Raw genomic sequence first — 19,099 nt, 5'->3', positions numbered from 1 at the left:
CCATAATATCCTTGCCAGAAGTACTGGATTAAACACAATTCATAAATTACATTACCCTATTTAATCAAACTGTGACTAATACTCTTTATAAATGTTGCTATTTCACTTGCATTTCAGACTTCGAGGTCAGTGAACCCAGCTTTAAAATATTACGCATTAAATAATTAACTATATATTTATTTTAAGCTAGTTAAAAGATTCCAAATTCTCATAAGGTCACAGGAAGCCTTGCAAACCATGATGTCTATGAATAACTTTTTTTTTAAGAAACTTGTATTGAATCCTTTTCACTATAACTTTTTGCTAACAGTTTCTTTTGGTGTCTTAAAGGCGATACTGGATGTAGTAGTGAATCTTCAATTTAGCCTAATTGAAAAACTATGGCAAACATTCTGGCACTATAGTCCATCCCCTTCAACAGATGGGACTACTATCAATCAAACCAGGCAAGTTTCTAACTGTTCTCTCTGACTTTACCAACTTGACCAGTCTTATTAAACTTGGTTCATGTGGAAATTGGTTTAAGCCCTTTTTACAACCCAAATAATTACTGCAAAATTGGCATCAGAGCTTTATCTAGAATGGGACTTAAGACATTCTTTTAATGACATGTGCAAGCTGCCAGCACCTGTCATGTCTCCAGGGACAGCTCACACAAAAAGGGCTACAAGCTTTAAATCTGATGCACACTTCTCGTTACCTCGTATATTTTGGATTGTGGGTGGGGGAGGAGGAGGGCAGGAGTGGACTTAAGTGAAAGACCAAGGAAGCATGGAACAACTCCAAGAATACCATGGTACCAAGAATAAGTAAGTAAGTAAGTAAGTTTATTGGCCAAGTATTCACATACAAGGAATTTGCCTTGGTGCACCGCCCACAAGTAACAACATGACATACAGTGGCAGTTACGAATGACTCAGAAAACACTAAACATTAATAATAATAAAACATTAATGGTAAAACACCATTGATCAAGCATGTGAACCAACAAAATACCAGATCAAAGGGAGGCTACAGGTTTTTGGCTGTTGAGTAGAGCAACTCGTGGATAAAAACTTTTTATGTTTGGCTGCGGCAGCTTTGACAGTCCGGAGTCGCCTTCCAGAGGGAAGTGATTCAAAGAGTTTGTGGCCAGGGTGAGAGGGCTCAGAGATGATCTTGCCCGCTCGCTTCCTGGCCCTTGCAGTGTACAGTTCATCAATGGAGGGAAGGTTGCAGCCAATAACCTTCTCAGCTGATCGGACGATTCGCTGCAGCCTCCAGGTGTCATGCTTGGTGGCTGAGCCAAAACAGACCATGATGGAGAAGGTGAGGACAGACTCTACGATGGCCGTATAGAATTGGACCATCATTGCCTGTGGCAGATTGTGCTTCCTCAGCTGCCGTAGGAAGTACGTCCTCTGTTGTGCCTTTTTGACTGTGGAGTCAATGGTAGCCCCCCACTTAAGGTCCTTGGAGATGATGGTTCCCAGGAACTTAAAAGACTCCACGGATGTGACTGTGGTGGTGTTGATGGTGAGTGGGGTGAGGGGAGGGAGAGCTCCTAAAGTCTACAATGTGAAAGAGTTGATATCGTGCTTTACCAACAACTACATCTTTTGCAACAGCGGTTCTAATTTCATACTTCATACTGTACTGACCAGTATGGTTGAGTGCATCTATCAAATTCTAGCACTTGCTATTTATGGAAACATGTACCTTTTTCATTCTGAAATAAGGCAGGTTACCTTATCCTGCCTTATAGCTTGGAGGATGTGTGACAAATGGAGGAAGGTAAATGTATTGGCAGTAAATGTGCAATATAGGCAATTCATTAATTGAACACAGGAACAAGATTAAATCTTTTTGTTTCTGAAAATGGATATTTCTTGGATTCCGCATCACTGTCCATTTCAGTAAACAAATCTTGTATTCTTGAATTAAAATGTGTTTATGTCTGCTTAGAAAACCTAGAGATAGAACAGTGCATTGTAATAAAATTATTCACAATTTTTTGATGTTCTTTAATATGCGAAATATATTGATTATCAGGTACACTAAATAATTGAACACAGAGAATCCACAATAAATATTGAATACTTGAATTTAAATTCAAAACGTCCTCTGCTGTGTTGTTTTTTAACTCAAAACTTTTCCTTGAAAAACAGTAAGTCACATATGCGGATCATCAACCATGGTCAGTGGGGGCACTGCGAGACGGTTGCCCTGCCAGCAGCGTGTTAGTCATTTCTACTTTTCTGTTTTTTTAGTATGTCCAAATGTGTGTTTTAATGTCTCTCGATGTGTCTTATGTGGGGGGTGGTGAGGGGGGGTAAGGGGGTAATATTACATTGCGTCCAATTGGTCTTTGCAGTATGTATTAGAAATATAGCAATTCGTCATGCAAATACACAAAAAAATAATAATTTGTCGCTGGTGCCTTAATTATTATTGATTTGAATCCATATCTGTTCTGCAGTGAGAATGAAATAGAAGGTAGACTTCCAAAGGCAAAGCTTATTGCTCTGTGCAAGAATGATTCCGTCCTCAAGTGGATGTGTACCTGCGATCATGTAATGTACCAGGCTCTGGTGGAAATCCTGATTCCAGATGTCCTCAGACCTATTCCTAGTAAGTACCCATGCCAATGGCTTCTCTGAACTTTAAAACTTAATTTGCAAGATGTATTTTAAAAAAACTATAACAAACAATAAATGATTGCATTATTCCATATGTGCATTGTATCCCTTGATTTAGATCACTTAATTTTGTGCACCTAATCAAACTTTTTTTCCCCCATATCTTTAAATTGTCTTAACTGTGCCTCTGTGGGAGCAAGTACACAATATCCTGCTTTCCTTACATTAAAATGAAAAAAAAAACATAATTTGTAAACTGGGAGAAATCAAGATTAATAAAAGAAACTGTAGGACATTCTTTTAAAAAGCATGGTCAAGTAAATATTGTAAATGAGGTTACCAAAATAGTTGAAGAGAATCCTGGGACTGCAGTTGTTTACAATATAAGTGATTTAAGAGAAGGAAGTTTTGTACTGTAGCCTAAATTACTAAAAAAATGTGAGAAAGCAAGCTAAGAGGAGGATACCAATAATTCACTGTGAGATATTAATTGATTACATTAATAGACAAAAACATTGGCAAAATTATGTGGGAAAATGTGAAGTTGTTTACTTGAAAAGGAAAAAAGATATAATGTAAATGGAGAAAATCTGCAGCAGCTCAAGGGGATTTAGGACCCTCATACATGAAACATAGAAAGTTGCAGCAAATAATCTGGAATGCTAAAGAGATGTTGGCTTTTATTTCAAAGGGTTTGGAGTAGAAAAGTAAAAAATATGTTTCCACAATTTTATGAGACTTTAGTTAAACATTAGTTGGGCCACACCTGGAGTCATGTGAATAGTTTTGGTCCTCTTTGTAAAGGAAATATTTGATAATATGATCACTGAGATGATCCAGGCAAGGAAGGACTATTTCATGAGAAAGGTTTCAACAAGTTGGGTCTGTGTTCATTGAAGGTAGAAGAATGAGAGGCAATCTTATTGAAATACACAAGCCAATTCCCCTCGTGGAATACTGTTCAATGAGGAGAGTCTCAGAATAAAGGGGATCACTTTTAATACTGGTATGAGAGAGAATTTATTTTCTCAAATAATTGTATCTGTGGAATAAAGCTATGGTGACGGCAATATTGAATTTACTGTAAATCCTCGTTTTGATTATAGCAGACGGACCCACCTTCGCCAGAGACCCAGGGTCAATCCTCACTATGGATGCTGTCTGTACGGAGTATGTACGTTCTCCCTATGACCACGTGGGTTTTCTTCGGGTGCTCTAGTTTCCTCCCACATTCCAAACATATGCGGGTTTGTAGGTTAATTGGCTTCTGTAAATTGTCCCTAGTGTGTACGATGGAACTAATGTACAGGTGATCTCTGGTCGGCATGGACTCAGTGGGCCGAAGAGCCTAGTTCCACACTGTATGTCTAAAGTAAACTAAACGAAATTAGTTTCAGCTCATTTATATTAGATATTATCAATTGAATTTGACACTGCAGATATTCTGTTCCCCTACACTACTTATCTTTGGCATGATAGAAACATAGAAACATGGAAAAATAGGTGCAGGGCCTTCGAGCCAGCACCGCCATTCAATATGTTCATGGGTGATCATCTAAAATCATTACCCCGTTCCTGCTTTTTCTCCATATCCCTTGATTCCTTTAGCCCCAAGAGCTAAATCTACCTCTCTTAAAAACATGCAGTGAATTAGCCTCCGCTGCCTTAGTGAAAAAGTTTTACCTCATCTCGGTTCTAAATGGCCTACCCCTTATTCTTAAACTGTGACCCCTGGTTCTGGACTCCCCTAACATTGGGAACACTTTTCCTGCATTTAGCATGTTCAATCCTTTAAGAATGTTATATGTTTCTATAAGATATCCCCTCATCCTTATAAATTCCAATGACTACAAGCCCAGTCGACCCATCAACGATATCGTGATGTTACTTTTCTTCAGTCCATTCCTTTCCATTGCCTCACTCTCAAGGCTTCTCTATTCCAATTCCCCATTTTGGACCTCTCTAACTCTGTGAAGATCTACAGGATTAACTTTGTTAAGTATGCTGAAGACACACAGTCTCTATACCAATTGTTCTTTCGCCCCATTTGTTTCACAAAATCAGTATCACTAGCCTGCTTTTAAAACCATCACAAACCTTCTCCTAAATTATTTTCTTTCCATTATTTGCCATTCTATTCAATGTTTATTTTAATTTGACTTTAAAAGTGTTCTCCAAGTCTTTTTTGGCAATAAGGCTATGCCCAAGTGTCCAATTTTTTTGTTGCATTATTTGATATATACTCTAATTGATGATATACTCTTTTGCATAAAGGAGTTCCAGTTGAAAATAGACAATAGGTGCAGGAGTAGGCCATTTGGCCCTTCGAGCTAGCACCACCATTCAATGTGATCACAATCAGTACCCCGTTCCTGCCTTCTCCCCATATCCCCTGACTCCGCTATCGTTAAGAGCCCTATCTAGCTCTCTCTTGAAAGTATCCAGAGAGCCGACCTCCACCACCCTCTGAGGCAGAGAATTCCAAACACTCACAACTCTCTGTGTGAAAAAGTGTTTCCTCATCTGAAGTAAGAGCTGCCCAATGCTAGAACACAGGTGGACTTCTGAGTTCCTTCCAACCTAGGTTTCTGCTCTAAGAAATGAGTAGGTCATTTGACCGTTTGCATCTACGCTACGATGAGACCATGGCTGTCCTGAACTTCAGCACCAGTTTCCTCTGCTAATCCAATAGCCATTGATTTGTTAAGATTCTAAAAATCTATGATGTGGATGGAATATCCTAAAAAGCAGAGTATTCACATGCTTACTGGATAGAGAATTCACAAAGATTTACTACCTTTGAATAAAGAAATTTCTTCTGAGTTTGAAATGACTGATTTATTACTGTAGTCCCTTGTTCTAGAGATCCAAACCAGACAAAACATAATCCTTGCATCTACAATGTCAAGCCCAGTCAGAATGTTTGTATATTTCAATTAGAACACTTTGCAGTTATCTAAACTCGAGAGAGTAGCGGTCATGTTTACTTGATCTCTCCTCGTGCAGCAATCACAGGAATCAATCTATGAACCTTCATTGCACTTCCTTTATATCTTATGTCCTTCCCGAGGTGGGGACACCAGACATACACGAAATGCATGTCTTTTGGACAGAACAGACAATCTGCAGACAGTTTGAAAAGGTGCTTCTGTCAATTTATTTGAATTGAGCCGTTGTGCCATTGTAAATAACTTTTAGGAATCAAATACACTTTCATAGAACAGGATGTGAAATTATATAATGAACATTTCAATTAATCTAATCTATCAAAATAAAGAATAGAATTTAGTAAAATAGCTTTAGTTACAACCCTTTGAGCTGTATTTACATCTTGGTAGCAAAGGTGAAAGGCAATATCGATCCAAACAAAATTAAGACGTCCAACTGAAGAGAAGTTCAGTTACATAGTTAGAAATACGACTATTATTCAGTGCCTTCATTTTTTTTGTTCCTTGTTGATGAAATCATTGCATGAACTTGTTTCATACATAGGTTGATGAAAAAATAGTGTCAATTTAATAAGGCTATCAACGGGACAAGATGGCGGCACCTCGCGGCAGCGGCCTTTTTGTCCTGTTAAGTGTATGTTTTGGTTTTAGTTTTATATTAATTTTGGCTGTGTATATGTGGGGGGGCGGGGGAGGGGGGGGGTGGGGGAAACCTTTTAATCTCTTCCCTGTATGGGGACCCGACTTTTTCCTTGTCGAGTCTCCGTTGTCGTGGAGCTTAACATCGTTGAGCCGGCGGCCTCCAACTGGAATCGACCTGGGGCTCCAGTCGCAGAGCCTGCGGACTCACCATCCGACTTCGGAGCTGGCCGACTTCGGAGCGCGGAGCGCTGTGGTGGCGCACGGCTGCGACCCGATTTCGGAGCTTCGGAGGCTTCGGCTGCAGGCCCTGTGGACGGTAACATCGGGAGCTCGCAGGTCCCTGGTGGGAGACCGCTTTTCGGAGCTCCCACAACGGCAATCTTCGCCCGCCCGAATCGAGGGGTTTAAATCGACCCAGAGTGGGGCCTTACATCGCCCGGCGTGGCTTCAATAACCACGGGACTTACCATCGCATGCCGGGGGCTTTAACATCAAACCCTCGATCAGCTCAATGCAGCAGTTTGACTGCTTGACTGCGGGAGAAGAATAAGAACAGAGAACTGGGAAGAGATAAGACTTTTGCCTTCCATCACAGTGAGGAGGTGTTTGGAGATTCACTGTGATGGATGTTTGTGTGGAATTGTGTTAATTGTGTGTTTTTTTTTTTTTTTGTTATGACTGCAGGAACGTAATTTTGTTTGAAACTATGTTTAAATGACAATAAACGGCATTCTGATTCTGATTTGATTCTGATTCTGAATGCAAAGGGTAAGTGATGTCAATTCATAGATAGACTGGTAAAAAATATTGTCAATGTTAATAGGCTTATTGTTCATCTGTCGACTGATGCTTACAAAGCTCAATTGTAAAGCTTTGTAGTATTTAAAATGCAGTAAAGAAGGCAAGTGAATGATCAACTGTAATTCTGGAAAAAACTTTGACTTAATCGTCTTTGCCATTGTTAGGTGCCTTGACCCAAGCCATTCGCAATTTTGCAAAAAGCCTTGAAGGATGGCTGACAAATGCCATGAACAATATACCACAGCAAATGGTTCGCACCAAGGTGAGTGTAAAGGAATAAGCGAATTCGGTATTAGAACTGAGCATGCCCAGGTCATGGGTCATTCGGGATAAACATTCTCGCCAGCTGAGCAACTGTGTGTGTACGGACCTGCGTTTCATATGTATTTACCAGTTTTCCTCCTTCGAGGTAAGAAAATACTGCTTTCAAAACTATTAACTATGTGTATTTATGGTTCATTACAAAACTACAATGATTTTGGTGGTTTTATTGCTTTATGCTTCGGTGAGTGAGCGAGATTATGACGATGAGTAACAACTATTTTGTATTGTTTTTGTTTTGGAGGTGGGGGGGAGAATGAAATAAAATGTATGATTTCTAAAACTATCATTGATAATATGAAAAGTATTTGTGGGCTTTTCACCTCTTACTATACCAGTCCACGGCCACGGGCAGTATGCACGTTTGTTGACTTCTGAATGAGTTCTGCATATACATGTGTAAGTAAAGTTGTGTCGGACAAAACTTAGTCACAAGTCTCCTGACTAGCATCATAATAGCTATAGGCCTTGCCTTCTTTGTAGTCGCTAAGCAGGCAAAACTTCAGTGAAGTAGCTGGCTGGTTAGCCTCATCATAACTGGCAAGATGATTTGGCAGCTCGATGATGGATGTGGGAGGCCAGCAGTTTAGTTCTTTCGATTCTCCAAGCCACCCATCTTTCATTTCTCTCATGGGATCGGGAAGATTTTTTTCTTTCCGATCCCATGAGAGGTAGCACAGGCTTCTTCATGCATGATGCAGTGTAAGCAAAAGCAGCGAGTTCGTCTTTTCGTTCCGTCTTTTTCAACCCCCTGTCCACTAAAAAATGCTTCAAAGCTACGACTTTCCATCGCAGAAAATCATCCAGTGTCATATCGTTGTAATTTGTGTCAGCGATAACCAATATAAGATTGGTATAAGATAACCAATATAACCAACCAAAGACCACCAGGGGCGCCTGGGAGATGGCCGCCCTACTGGCAGTCTGTTCGTTTTTCCATTCTTTTTGTTATTTTTTGGTGTGTTAAAAGTTTGTTTGAATGTTCTTCGGTTTGTTTTATGTGGGGGAGTGGGGAGGGGATCGGGGGAAACTTTTTTTTCAAGTTCCTACCTTGCCGGAGATGTGATTATTTTTCGGATCACTGGCGCGCTCTGCAGCCTTCCATTGCTGGAGCTGGAGGCCTCCTCGGACTGTCGTGAGCCCCACCGCGGGGCGCGGACTTAACATCGGAGCTGATCCCTTGCCTGGGATCGCGACCACCGCGGACTTTACCATCAAGAGCTCGCAGTCTTCGGGAGAGGCTAGTCGGGAGCTCCAACGCCGCAGAAGGTTCGACCAGCGAGGTTCGATCGTCCAGCGTGGGGGAGCTGACATCCCCCCGATGCGGGAGCGGATCGCCTTGACGCGGAGGGCCCGAAATGCCGCCGGCTATGGGAGTCAAGATCGTCCCGTCAACGGGGGCTCGACGCCCACGACCGAGGAAGAACTAAGGGAAGGGACTTGAACTTTATTTCACCTTCCATCACAGTGAGGAATGTGTAGGAGTCACTGTGGTGGATGTTCATGTTAAAATGTGTTTTTGAGTGATCTGTTGCTTTTAATTGTATGACTGACCTGGCCAATGAAATTCCTCGTATGTTGCAAAACATACTTGGCGAATAAAGTGTGATTCTGATTCTGATTCAAAGAAGATGAAAACTCAGACCGAAAATGTACTCACAGTTTATACAGCGCTGCGTTCGCTTTTTTAAAATCCCGAATGACCTTTGACAAATCCCATTATTCTTTGCGTTTATTGGGATACCGAACTCGCTTATTGTTAAGAATTAAATTATTTACAATTACAAAGAGTTGAAACATTAGACAGTTCTGAGTCACTTTTGAGATCATTAGAAATAGTGGTTTGATAAATACTGGAGACATTAATCTAATTTATTTTTGGACGTCATTCGATGCTGGACATTCGGATATGCAATGAATATCCTATCATTTGCTTATCCGTTAGCTACCTACATTCTTGGTGATACAAACCTAATTTATTTCATTTGTCATCATCATTTAGCTCTTGTAATCCGGGCTTGAGGAAGCCGCTGATGGGTGGAAGCAGACAAGAGGGAGCAACTGATTGGGAGACAGATCCCTGCTGATTGTATTGTATTGAAGCAGTTTGTATTGTATTGTACTTTGTATTGTATTGTACTTTGTATTGTATCCTAGGTAAGGGGGAGAATGATGGCCAGGGCAGTTTACTGTTCTGGATGTCAGATGTGGGAGGTCAAGGAATCTGATAGCCTTCCAGACGTCCACATCTGCGCCAGGTGCGTCGAGATGGGACTCCTAAGGGACCATATTAGGAACCTGGAGCAGCAGCTCGATGACCTCCGTCTGGTCAGGGAAAGCGAGGAAGTCATTGAGAGGAGTTACAGAGAGGTGGTCACTCCAAGACCACAGAAGGCAGGCAAGTGGGTCACGGTTAGGAGGGGCAAGGGGCTGAGGCAAGGACTAGAGAGTATCCCGGTGGCTGTACACCTTGACAATAAGTACTCCTGTTTGAGTACTGTTGGGGGGGACAGCCTACCTGGGGGTAGCAACAGCGGCCGGGCCTCCAGTACAGAGACCGGCCCTGTTGCTCAGAAGGGTAAGAAAAAGGAGGGCAGTAGTAATAGGGGACTCTATAGTTAGGGGGTCAGATATGCGATTCTGTGGACGCAGTCTGGAGATCCGGATGGTAGTTTGCCTCCCTGGTGCCAGGGTCTGGGATGTGTCTGAACATGTCCAAGATATCCTGAAATGGGAGGGAGAGGAGCCCAAGGTCGTGGTACATATAGGTACCAATGACATAGGTAGAAAAATAGAAGAGGTCCTGAAAGGAGAATTTAGGGAGTTAGGAGGAGAGTTATGGAGAAGGACCGCAAAGGTAACAATCTCGGGATTACTGCCTGTGCCACGCGACAGTGAGAGTAGGAATGGAGCGAGGTGGAGGATAAATGCTTGGCTGAAGGACTGGTGCAGAGGGCAGGGATTCAGGTTTCTGGATCATTGGGACCTCTTTTGTGGAAGGTGGGACCTGTACAAAAAGGACGGGTTGCACTTGAACCCAAGGGGGACCAATAACCTGGCGACGAGATTTGCAAAGGCTACTGCGGAGACTTTAAACTAGAACGGTTGGGGGGAGGGACTCAAATAGAGAAAGCTAGGAGACAGTGTGTGAGGCAGGAGGCAGAGAAGGGAAGCACTCAGACCCACCATGTAGGGGGGAAAGAAGAAAACAATAATAAACAGAGAATAAGAGGTGGTGGGGTTGTTAAATGTGTGAGCAGAGAGACAGAGGGGTGTAAGATGAGGGTAGAAGCAATAGGTAGCAAGGTGAAAAGTGGCAGGCAGACAAATCCAGGGCAAAAATCAAAAAGGGCAACTTTTCAACATAATTGTATAAGGGGTAAGAGCGTTGTAAAAACAAGCCTGAAGGCTTTGTGTCTCAATGCACGGAACATTCGTAATAAGGTGGATGAGTTGAATGTGCAGATAGCTATTAATGATTATGATATAGTTGGGATCACAGAGACATGGCTCCAGGGTGACCAAGGCTGGGAGCTCAACATCCAGGGATATTCAATATTCAGGAGGGATAGACAGAAAGGAAAAGGAGGTGGGGTAGCGTTGCTGGTTAGAGAGGAGATTAACGCAATGGAAAGGAAGGACATTAGCTTGGAGGATGTGGAATCGATATGGGTAGAGCTGCGAAACACTAAGGGGCAGAAAACACTAGTGGGAGATGTGTACAAGCCACCTAACAGTAGTAGTGGAGTTGGGGATGGCATCAAACAGGAAATTAGAAATGCGTGCAACAAAGGTAAAACAGTTATAATGGGTGACTTCAATCTACATATAGATTGGGTGAATCAAATTGGCAGGGGTGCTGAGGAAGAGGATTTCTTGGAATGTATGCGGGATAGTTTTCTAAACCAACATGTAGTGGAACCAACGAGGGAGCAGGCTATTCTAGACTGGGTATTGAGTAATGAGGAAGGGTTAGTTAGCAGTTTTGTTGTGCGTGGCCCCTTGGGCAAGAGTGACCATAATATGGTTGAGTTCTTCATTAGGATGGAGAGTGACATTGTTAATTCAGAAACAAGGGTCCTGAACTTAAAGAAAGGAAACTTTGAGGGTATGAGACGTGAATTGGCCAGGATTGACTGGCAATTGATTCTTAAAGGGTTGACGGTGGATATGCAATGGAAGGCATTTAAAGACTGCATGGATGAACTACAACAATTGTTCACCCCAGTTTGGCAAAAGAATAAATCAGGGAAGGTAGTGCATCCGTGGATAACAAGGGAAATCAGGGATAGTATCAAAACAAAAGATGAAGCGTACAAATTAGCCAGAAAAAGCAGCCTACCAGAGGACTGGGAGAAATTCAGTCCAGCAGAGGAGGACAAAGGTCTTAATTAGGAAAGGGAAAATAGATTATGAAAGAAAACTGGCAGGGAACATAAAAACTGACTGTAAAAGTTTTTATAGATATGTGAAGAGAAAGCGATTAGTTAAAACAAATGTGGGTCCCTTGCAGTCGGAAACAGGTGCATTGATCATGGGGAACAAGGACATGGCAGACCAATTGAATAACTACTTTGGTTCCGTCTTCACTAAGGAAGACATAAATAATCTGCCGGAAATAGCAGGGGACCGCGGGTCAAATGAGATGGAGGAACTGAGTGAAATCCAGGTTAGCCGGGAAGTGGTGTTGGGTAAATTGAATGGATTAAAGGCCGATAAATCCCCAGGGCCGGATAGGCTGTACCCAGAGTACTTAAGGAAGTAGCCCCAGAAATAGTGGATGCATTAGTGATAATTTTTCAAAACTCTTTAGATTCTGGAGTAGTTCCTGAGGATTGGAGGGTAGCTAAAGTAACCCCATTTTTAAAAAAGGGAGGGAGAGAGAAAACGGGGAATTACAGACCAGTTAGTCTAACATCGGTAGTGGGGAAACTGCTAGAGTCAGTTATTAAAGATGGGATAGCAGCACATTTGGAATGTGGTGAAATCATTGGACAAAGTCAGCATGGATTTACGAAAGGTAAATCATGTCTGACGAATCTTACAGAATTTTTCGAGGATGTAACTAGTAAAGTGGATAAGGGAGAACCAGTGGATGTGTTATATCTGGACTTTCAGAAGGCTTTCGACAAGGTCCCACATAAGAGATTAGTATACAAACTTAAAGCACACGGTATTGGGGGTTCAGTATTGATGTGGATAGAGAACTGGCTAGCAAACAGGAAGCAAAGAGTAGGAGTAAACGGGTCCTTTTCAGAATGGCAGGGAGTGACTAGTGGGGTGCCGCAAGGCTCAGTGCTGGGACCCCAGCTATTTACAATATATATTAATGATTTGGACGAGGGAATTGAATACATCATCTCCAAGTTTGCAGATGACACGAAGCTGGGGGGCAGTGTTAGCTGTGAGGAGGATGCTAGGAGGCTGCAAGGTGACTTGTATAGGCTGGGTGAGTGGGCAAATGCATGGCAGATGCAGTATAATGTGGATAAATGTGAGGTTATCCACTTTGGGAAAGAGGAAAGTAGACTATTATCTAAATGGTGGCCGATTAGGAAAATGGGAGATGTAACGAGATCTGGGTGTCATGGTACACCAGTCATTGAAAGTAGGCATGCAGGTGCAGCAGGCAGTGAAAAAAGCGAATGGTGTGTTAGCATTCATAGCAAAATGATTTGAGTATAGGAGCAGGGAGGTTCTACTGCAGTTGAACAGGGTATTGGTAAGACCACACCTGGAGTATTGTGTACAGTTTTGGTCTCCAAATCTGAGGAAAGACATTCTTGCCTTAGAGGGAGTACAGAGAAGGTTCACCAGACTGATTCCTGGGATGTCAGGACTTTCATATGAAGAAAGTCTGGATAGATTCTGCTTGTACACGCTAGAATTTAGAAGATTGAGGGGGGATCTTATAGAAACTTACAAAATTCTTAAGGGGTTGGACAGGCTAGATGCAGGAAGATTGTTCCCGATGTTGGGGAAGTCCTACAAGGGGTCACAGTTTAAGGATAAAGGGGAAATCCTTTAGGACCGAGATGTGAAAAACATTTTTCACACAGAGAGTCGTGAGTCTCTGGAACTCTCTGCCACAGAAGGTAGTCGAGGCCAGTTAATTGGCTATATTTAAGAGGGAGTTAGATGTGGCCCTTGTGGCTAAAGGGATCAGGGGGTATGGAGAGAAGGCAGGTACAGGATACTGAGTTGGATGATCAGCCATGATCATATTGAATTGCGGTGCAGGCTCGAAGGGCCGAATGGCCTACTCCTGCACCTATTTTCTATGTTTCTATGTAATGTTTTAGTGGATTTGTACCACTCAACTTGCGAGGACAATATATCCTTTTTAAGATTTGGGGCATTGAATTGTACAGTGCACACCAGCATAATGCTTTATATGCCAACTATTTACATAAAGAGAATTACACTTTGTTAGACTATTTCACTATTAGCAGCTTTTTGCCTTTTGCAGAAAACTCAGATCACTCCATCTTAAGTTCTGAGTGCGAGGAATGGTGTTAACATGCATGAAAATGCAACCGCCACACTTTTGCATAGACTTCATAACATTTTGTTCCTGTCTCCCTTACAATGCCACCCACCTTTTCATTGTCTTTCTAATCTATGTTCATGATTAGCTTATGTCTAGGTTTTGAACTACAATCCATTTGTTAAATATTGATTTTTGCCTTGCCTTTGCTCCGGAGCTCAAAATGTTGATGCAGTCTGATATTTTTTTTTAAGTTCTTTGGACTGTACAAAATGTGGCAAATGTAGAGTTAGGGTGACATGTTTTAATGTCTAAAACATAAGAGCACTTAAAAAAATATCAACCACAAGGATTAACGATCACAAAACGGGTTACATAGTATTAATGAACAGAAGCAAAGAACCTATAAGCAAAAAAATTATTAAAGTGCAAATAATATCCTGTCATTTAATACCCTTATTAGTATAACTTATTTCATATTTATACTTGTTTTCTGATAGGTTGGAGCTGTAAGTGCCTTTGCTCAGACACTGCGTAGATATACGTCCCTCAATCATTTAGCTCAAGCTGCTCGAGCTGTGCTGCAAAACACATCTCAAATTAACCAGATGCTGAGTGACCTCAATCGTGTAGACTTTGCCAATGTCCAGGTAAGCCACAGGACTGTAAAGTATTTTGTCAACTAAAGTTCATTATGGTGAAAAATGAAAATAGAAGATGCTGGAAATGGTCACGTTTTGATGAAATGTCATCGACCTGAACCATTAACTTTGTTTCTATCTCCACAGATGCTTGCCTGACCTATTTCCAATACACACAGGCTTTTTAGCTTTACGATCAGTTGTGTTGACAAATAAAGCTTTCTCACTAACCCTCAAATCACAGTTGCAAAAAATATTTGTTCCTCTTTCTTCAAAGTCTTTGTTTGAATGCTTTCAGGCAGGTTGCAGGCCCTGTCATTCAAAGGTACTACTGCCATCCTATGATTGTACAAGGATCATCCATTCCATATCATCATTCTCAATTTTTCTGCAGGCTTTGACTTGATTAACCACACCTTCATTATTGCCTGGGGGGTGGGTGCAAGGCAAGATTCTAATCTTATTAGCAAAGTGAGCCTCTCCAATCGCTTCTCATGACCACGGAAAATACCAATTAAATTGACAGACACAAGTACTGGAGTAACTCGGGGGCCAGGAGCATCTCAAGAGAATATGGATCGGTGACAAAGGATCTCGACCTGAAATGTCGAGTCTGCATGTCACCTATCCATGCTCTCCATAGATGCCGCCTGACTGCTGACACTTTCATACTTTGTGTCTTCTTTTGTAAACCAGCATCTACAGTTCCTTGTTTCTTCAATTGAATCAGCAGACGACTTGAATGATACAGAGCAATGGATGGAGGGAAATTTCCTTCAACTGTATTTTGAAGTCTAAAGCTTTAGTCTTCGCTATCTCCATGCCTTTCCCTGTGAGTTCGTTGAAACTAAACTGGGAAGTCCTCAAACGTGGTGCCATAGTTAACACTTCAAATCATAAATCAATACGATCACTAAGACTGCCTATGTACTGTGCTGTTACATCACCAATCCCTCGGCTCAGTGGCTCTTGAAACATTTGTTTTTTTTCCGTTCTTACCTATTCCAACCGACTAATTTATTTCAAGTAATGTAAAGATTTACCATGTGTGTCCTCACTGTTTTGTTCTCATCACAGCTACAGCTCTCTGATTCTGCTCCTCCAATTCTGGCCTCTTCCATATTCTTGGATTTAATTACTTCTCATTTAGCAGCAAGACTTTCAATAAACAAGGCCCTAAATTCTGAATTCCCTCTCTAAATCTCTATTCCATTCCTTCAGGTGCTACTTAAAACCTACCTTTTTGATCTGGTTTTTGGTCATTGCCCTATTACAGTAATAGTCTTCTATCATGTATGCTGTCAGACTGGAAGATTTTCCAGATTGTTGGATGTTATCTATCTATCTATTATTATATAAAACTGTGTGCCGTCCGGCGTCCGTCCGTCCGGCTGCCGGCCGCCTATCTTCCTTTGATTCCTTGCTACGCCAAAACCAGACGCAGAATCGCCGAGATCTTTTCCATTTCGGTAGAGATTTCACTTTTCTTTCAAAGTATCCGCTCCTGATTACATTTCGTCGTGTTTATGTACACATTTTAAATCAAATCCTTCTCCCCCCCCCCCCCCCCCAATATTTTTTTTAAAAACTGGCTTCTCACCCATAGAAGCAGCCCCAGCCCCTGGTGAACGTTCCATCGTGTGATGGCACAATGCCCAATGTTCACATATGTCCAATCGGAATGGATTCATTTACATATGCCTTTGCAGGAGCCCCAGCCCCTGGTGAACGTTCCATTGTGTGATGTCACAATGCCCAATGTTCACATATGTCCAATTGGAATGGATTCATTTACATATGCCTTTGCAGGAGCCCCAGCCCCTGGTGAACGTTCCATCGTGTGCTGTCACAATGCCCAATGTTCAAAGACATTCTTGCCATAGAGGGAGTACAGAGAAGGTTCACCAGACTGATTCCTGGGATGTCAGTACTTTCATATGAATAAAGACTGGGCAGACTCGGCTTGTACTCGCTAGATTTTAGAAGATTGAGGGGGTATCTTATAGAAACTTACAAAATTCTTAAGGGGTTGGACAGGCTAGATGCAGGAAGATTGTTCCAGATGTTGGGGAAGTCCAGAACAACGGGTCACAGTTTAAGGATAAGGGGTAAATCTTTTAGGACCGAGATGAGAAAAACATTTTTCACACAGAGAGTGGTGAATCTCTGGAATTCACTGGCACAGAAGGTAGTTGAGGCCAGTTCATTGGCTATATTTAAGAGGGAGTTAGATGTGGCCCTTGTGGCTAAAGGGATCAGGGGGTATGGAGAGAAGGCAGGTACAGGATACTGAGTTGGATGATCAGCCATGATCATATTGAATGGTGGTGCAGGCTCGAGGGGCCGAATGGCCTACTCCTGCACTTAATTTCTATGTTTCCCTCTCGTCACCCCTCTCCCACCCATCCCTCTCTCCCCCACCCCCCTTCCCTCTCTACCCCACCCCCTTCCCTCTCTCCACCCGCCCCCTTCCTCCTACCCCTCTGTCCCTCTTCCATCACTCCCCCTACCCCTCTCCTCCTCCCTCCTCACTCTTCCACCTCCCCCCTTCCCCCTCCACTCTCCCTCCCCACTCTTTCCCCTCTCTCCCCCCACCCCTCTCCCCCTCCCTCCCTCCTCCCCTCCCTCCCCATCCCCCCCTCCCCCACATCTCTCTCTCCATCCCCCTCTCTCACCCCCTACCCCGCTCTCCTTTCCCTCCCAAATCTGTCCCGTTTCCTCCTCCTCCTCTCCCGTCCCTCCCCTCTTCTCACACCCCCCTCCCCCCACCTGTGTGTTTGGGGGGTGGTTAATGTGAGTGTGATGCCGCAGCCCCCCCCCCCCCGCAAATGCCGTTGGGGAAACAGACCCAACGGGTCTGCACTTGGTCTAGTTATTATATAAAACTGTGTGCCTGCCGGCGTCCGTCCGTCCGGCTGCCGGCCGCCTTTCATAGATACATAGAAAATAGGTGCAGGAGTAGGCCATTCGGCCCTTCGAGCCTGCACCGCCATTCAATATGATCATGGCTGATCATCCAACTCAGTATCCCGTACCTGCCTTCTCTCCATACCCCCTGATCCCTTTAGCCACAAGGGCCACATCTAACTCCCTCTTAAATATAGCCAATGAACTGGCCTCAACTACCCTCTGTGGCAGAGAGTTCCAGAGATTCACCACTCTCTGTGTGAAAAAGTTTCTTCTCATCTCGGTCCTAAAGGATTTCCCCCTTATCCTTAAGCTGTGACCCCTTGTCCTCGACTTCCCCAACATCGGGAACAATCTTCCTGCATCTAGCCTGTCCAACCCCATAAGAATTTTGTACGTTTCTATAAGATCCCCTCTCAATCTCCTAAATTCTAGCGAGTATAAGCCAAGTCTATCCAGTCTTTCTTCATATGAAAGTCCTGACATCCCAGGAATCAGTCTGGTGAACCTTCTCTGCACTCCCTCTATGGCTATAATGTCCTTCCTCAGATTTGGAGACCAAAACTGTACGCAATACTCCAGGTGTGGTCTCACCAAGACCCTGTACAACTGCAGTAGAACCTCCCTGCTCCTATACTCAAATCCTTTTGCTATGAAAGCTAACATACCATTCGCTTTCTTCACTGCCTGCTGCACCTGCATGCCTACTTTCAATGACTGGTGTACCATGACACCCAGGTCTCGCTGCATCTCCCCTTTTCCTAATCGGCCACCATTTAGATAATAGTCTGCTTTCCTGTTTTTCCACCAAAGTGGATAACCTCACATTTATCCACATTATACTGCATCTGCCAAACATTTGCCCACTCACCCAGCCTATCCAAGTCACCTTGCAGTCTCCTAGCATCCTCCTCACAGCTAACACTGCCCCCCAGCTTAGTGTCATCCGCAAACTTGGAGATGTTGCCTTCAATTCCCTCATCCAGATCATTAATATAAATTGTAAATAGCTGGGGTCCCAGCACTGAGCCTTGCGGTACCCCACTAGTCACTGCCTGCTATTGTGAAAAGGACCCGTTTACTCCTACTCTTTGCTTCCTGTTTGCCAGCCAGTTCTCTATCCACATCAATACTGAACCCCCAATACCGTGTGCTTTAAGTTTGTATACTAATCTCTTATGTGGGACCTTGTCGAAAGCCTTCTGAAAGTCCAGATACAACACATCCACTGGTTCTCCTCTATCCACTCTACTAGTTACATCCTCGAAAAATTCTATAAGATTCGTCAGACATGATTTACCTTTCCTAAATCCATGCTGACTTTGTCCAATGATTTCACCACTTTCCAAATGTGCTGCTATCCCATCTTTAATAACTGACTCTAGCAGTTTTCCCACTACCGATGTTAGACTAACTGGTCTGTAATTCCCCGTTTTCTCTCTCCCTCCCTTCTTAAAAAGTGGGGTTACGTTTGCTACCCTCCAATCCTCAGGAACTACTCCAGAATCTAAAGAGTTTTGAAAAATTATCACTAATGCATCCACTATTTCTGGAGCTACTTCCTTAAGTACTCTGGGGTGCAGCCTATCTGGCCCTGGTGATTTATCGGCCTTTAATCCATTCAATTTACCCAACACCACTTCCCGACTAACCTGGATTTCACTCAGTTCCTCTATCTCCTTTGACCCGCGGTCCCCTGCTATTTCCGGCAGATTATTTATGTCTTCCTTAGTG

The 19,099-nt window shown here is 42.9% G+C and overlaps 1 protein-coding gene across 4 annotated transcripts in view; it reads left to right on the top strand.

Annotated features, from left to right (window-relative positions):
- rfx3 (regulatory factor X3) overlaps positions 1-19,099 on the top strand; it is a 291,788-nt gene that overhangs the window by 233,550 nt on the left and 39,139 nt on the right. For all 4 annotated transcript variants that reach the window (XM_033017807.1, XM_033017806.1, XM_033017809.1 and 1 more), the window contains 4 exons: positions 331-446; positions 2,459-2,610; positions 7,174-7,271; positions 14,318-14,467. In XM_033017807.1, the coding sequence (XP_032873698.1) occupies positions 331-446; positions 2,459-2,610; positions 7,174-7,271; positions 14,318-14,467 (516 nt within the window). The remainder of the gene's footprint in view (positions 1-330; positions 447-2,458; positions 2,611-7,173; positions 7,272-14,317; positions 14,468-19,099) is intronic.

Source organism: Amblyraja radiata, chromosome 3 (assembly GCF_010909765.2).
Source record: "Amblyraja radiata isolate CabotCenter1 chromosome 3, sAmbRad1.1.pri, whole genome shotgun sequence".
Taxonomy (NCBI): Eukaryota; Metazoa; Chordata; class Chondrichthyes; order Rajiformes; family Rajidae; genus Amblyraja; species Amblyraja radiata.
Note: the sequence above shows the minus strand (reverse complement) of the source record. Positions and strands in the feature narration are given on the sequence as shown.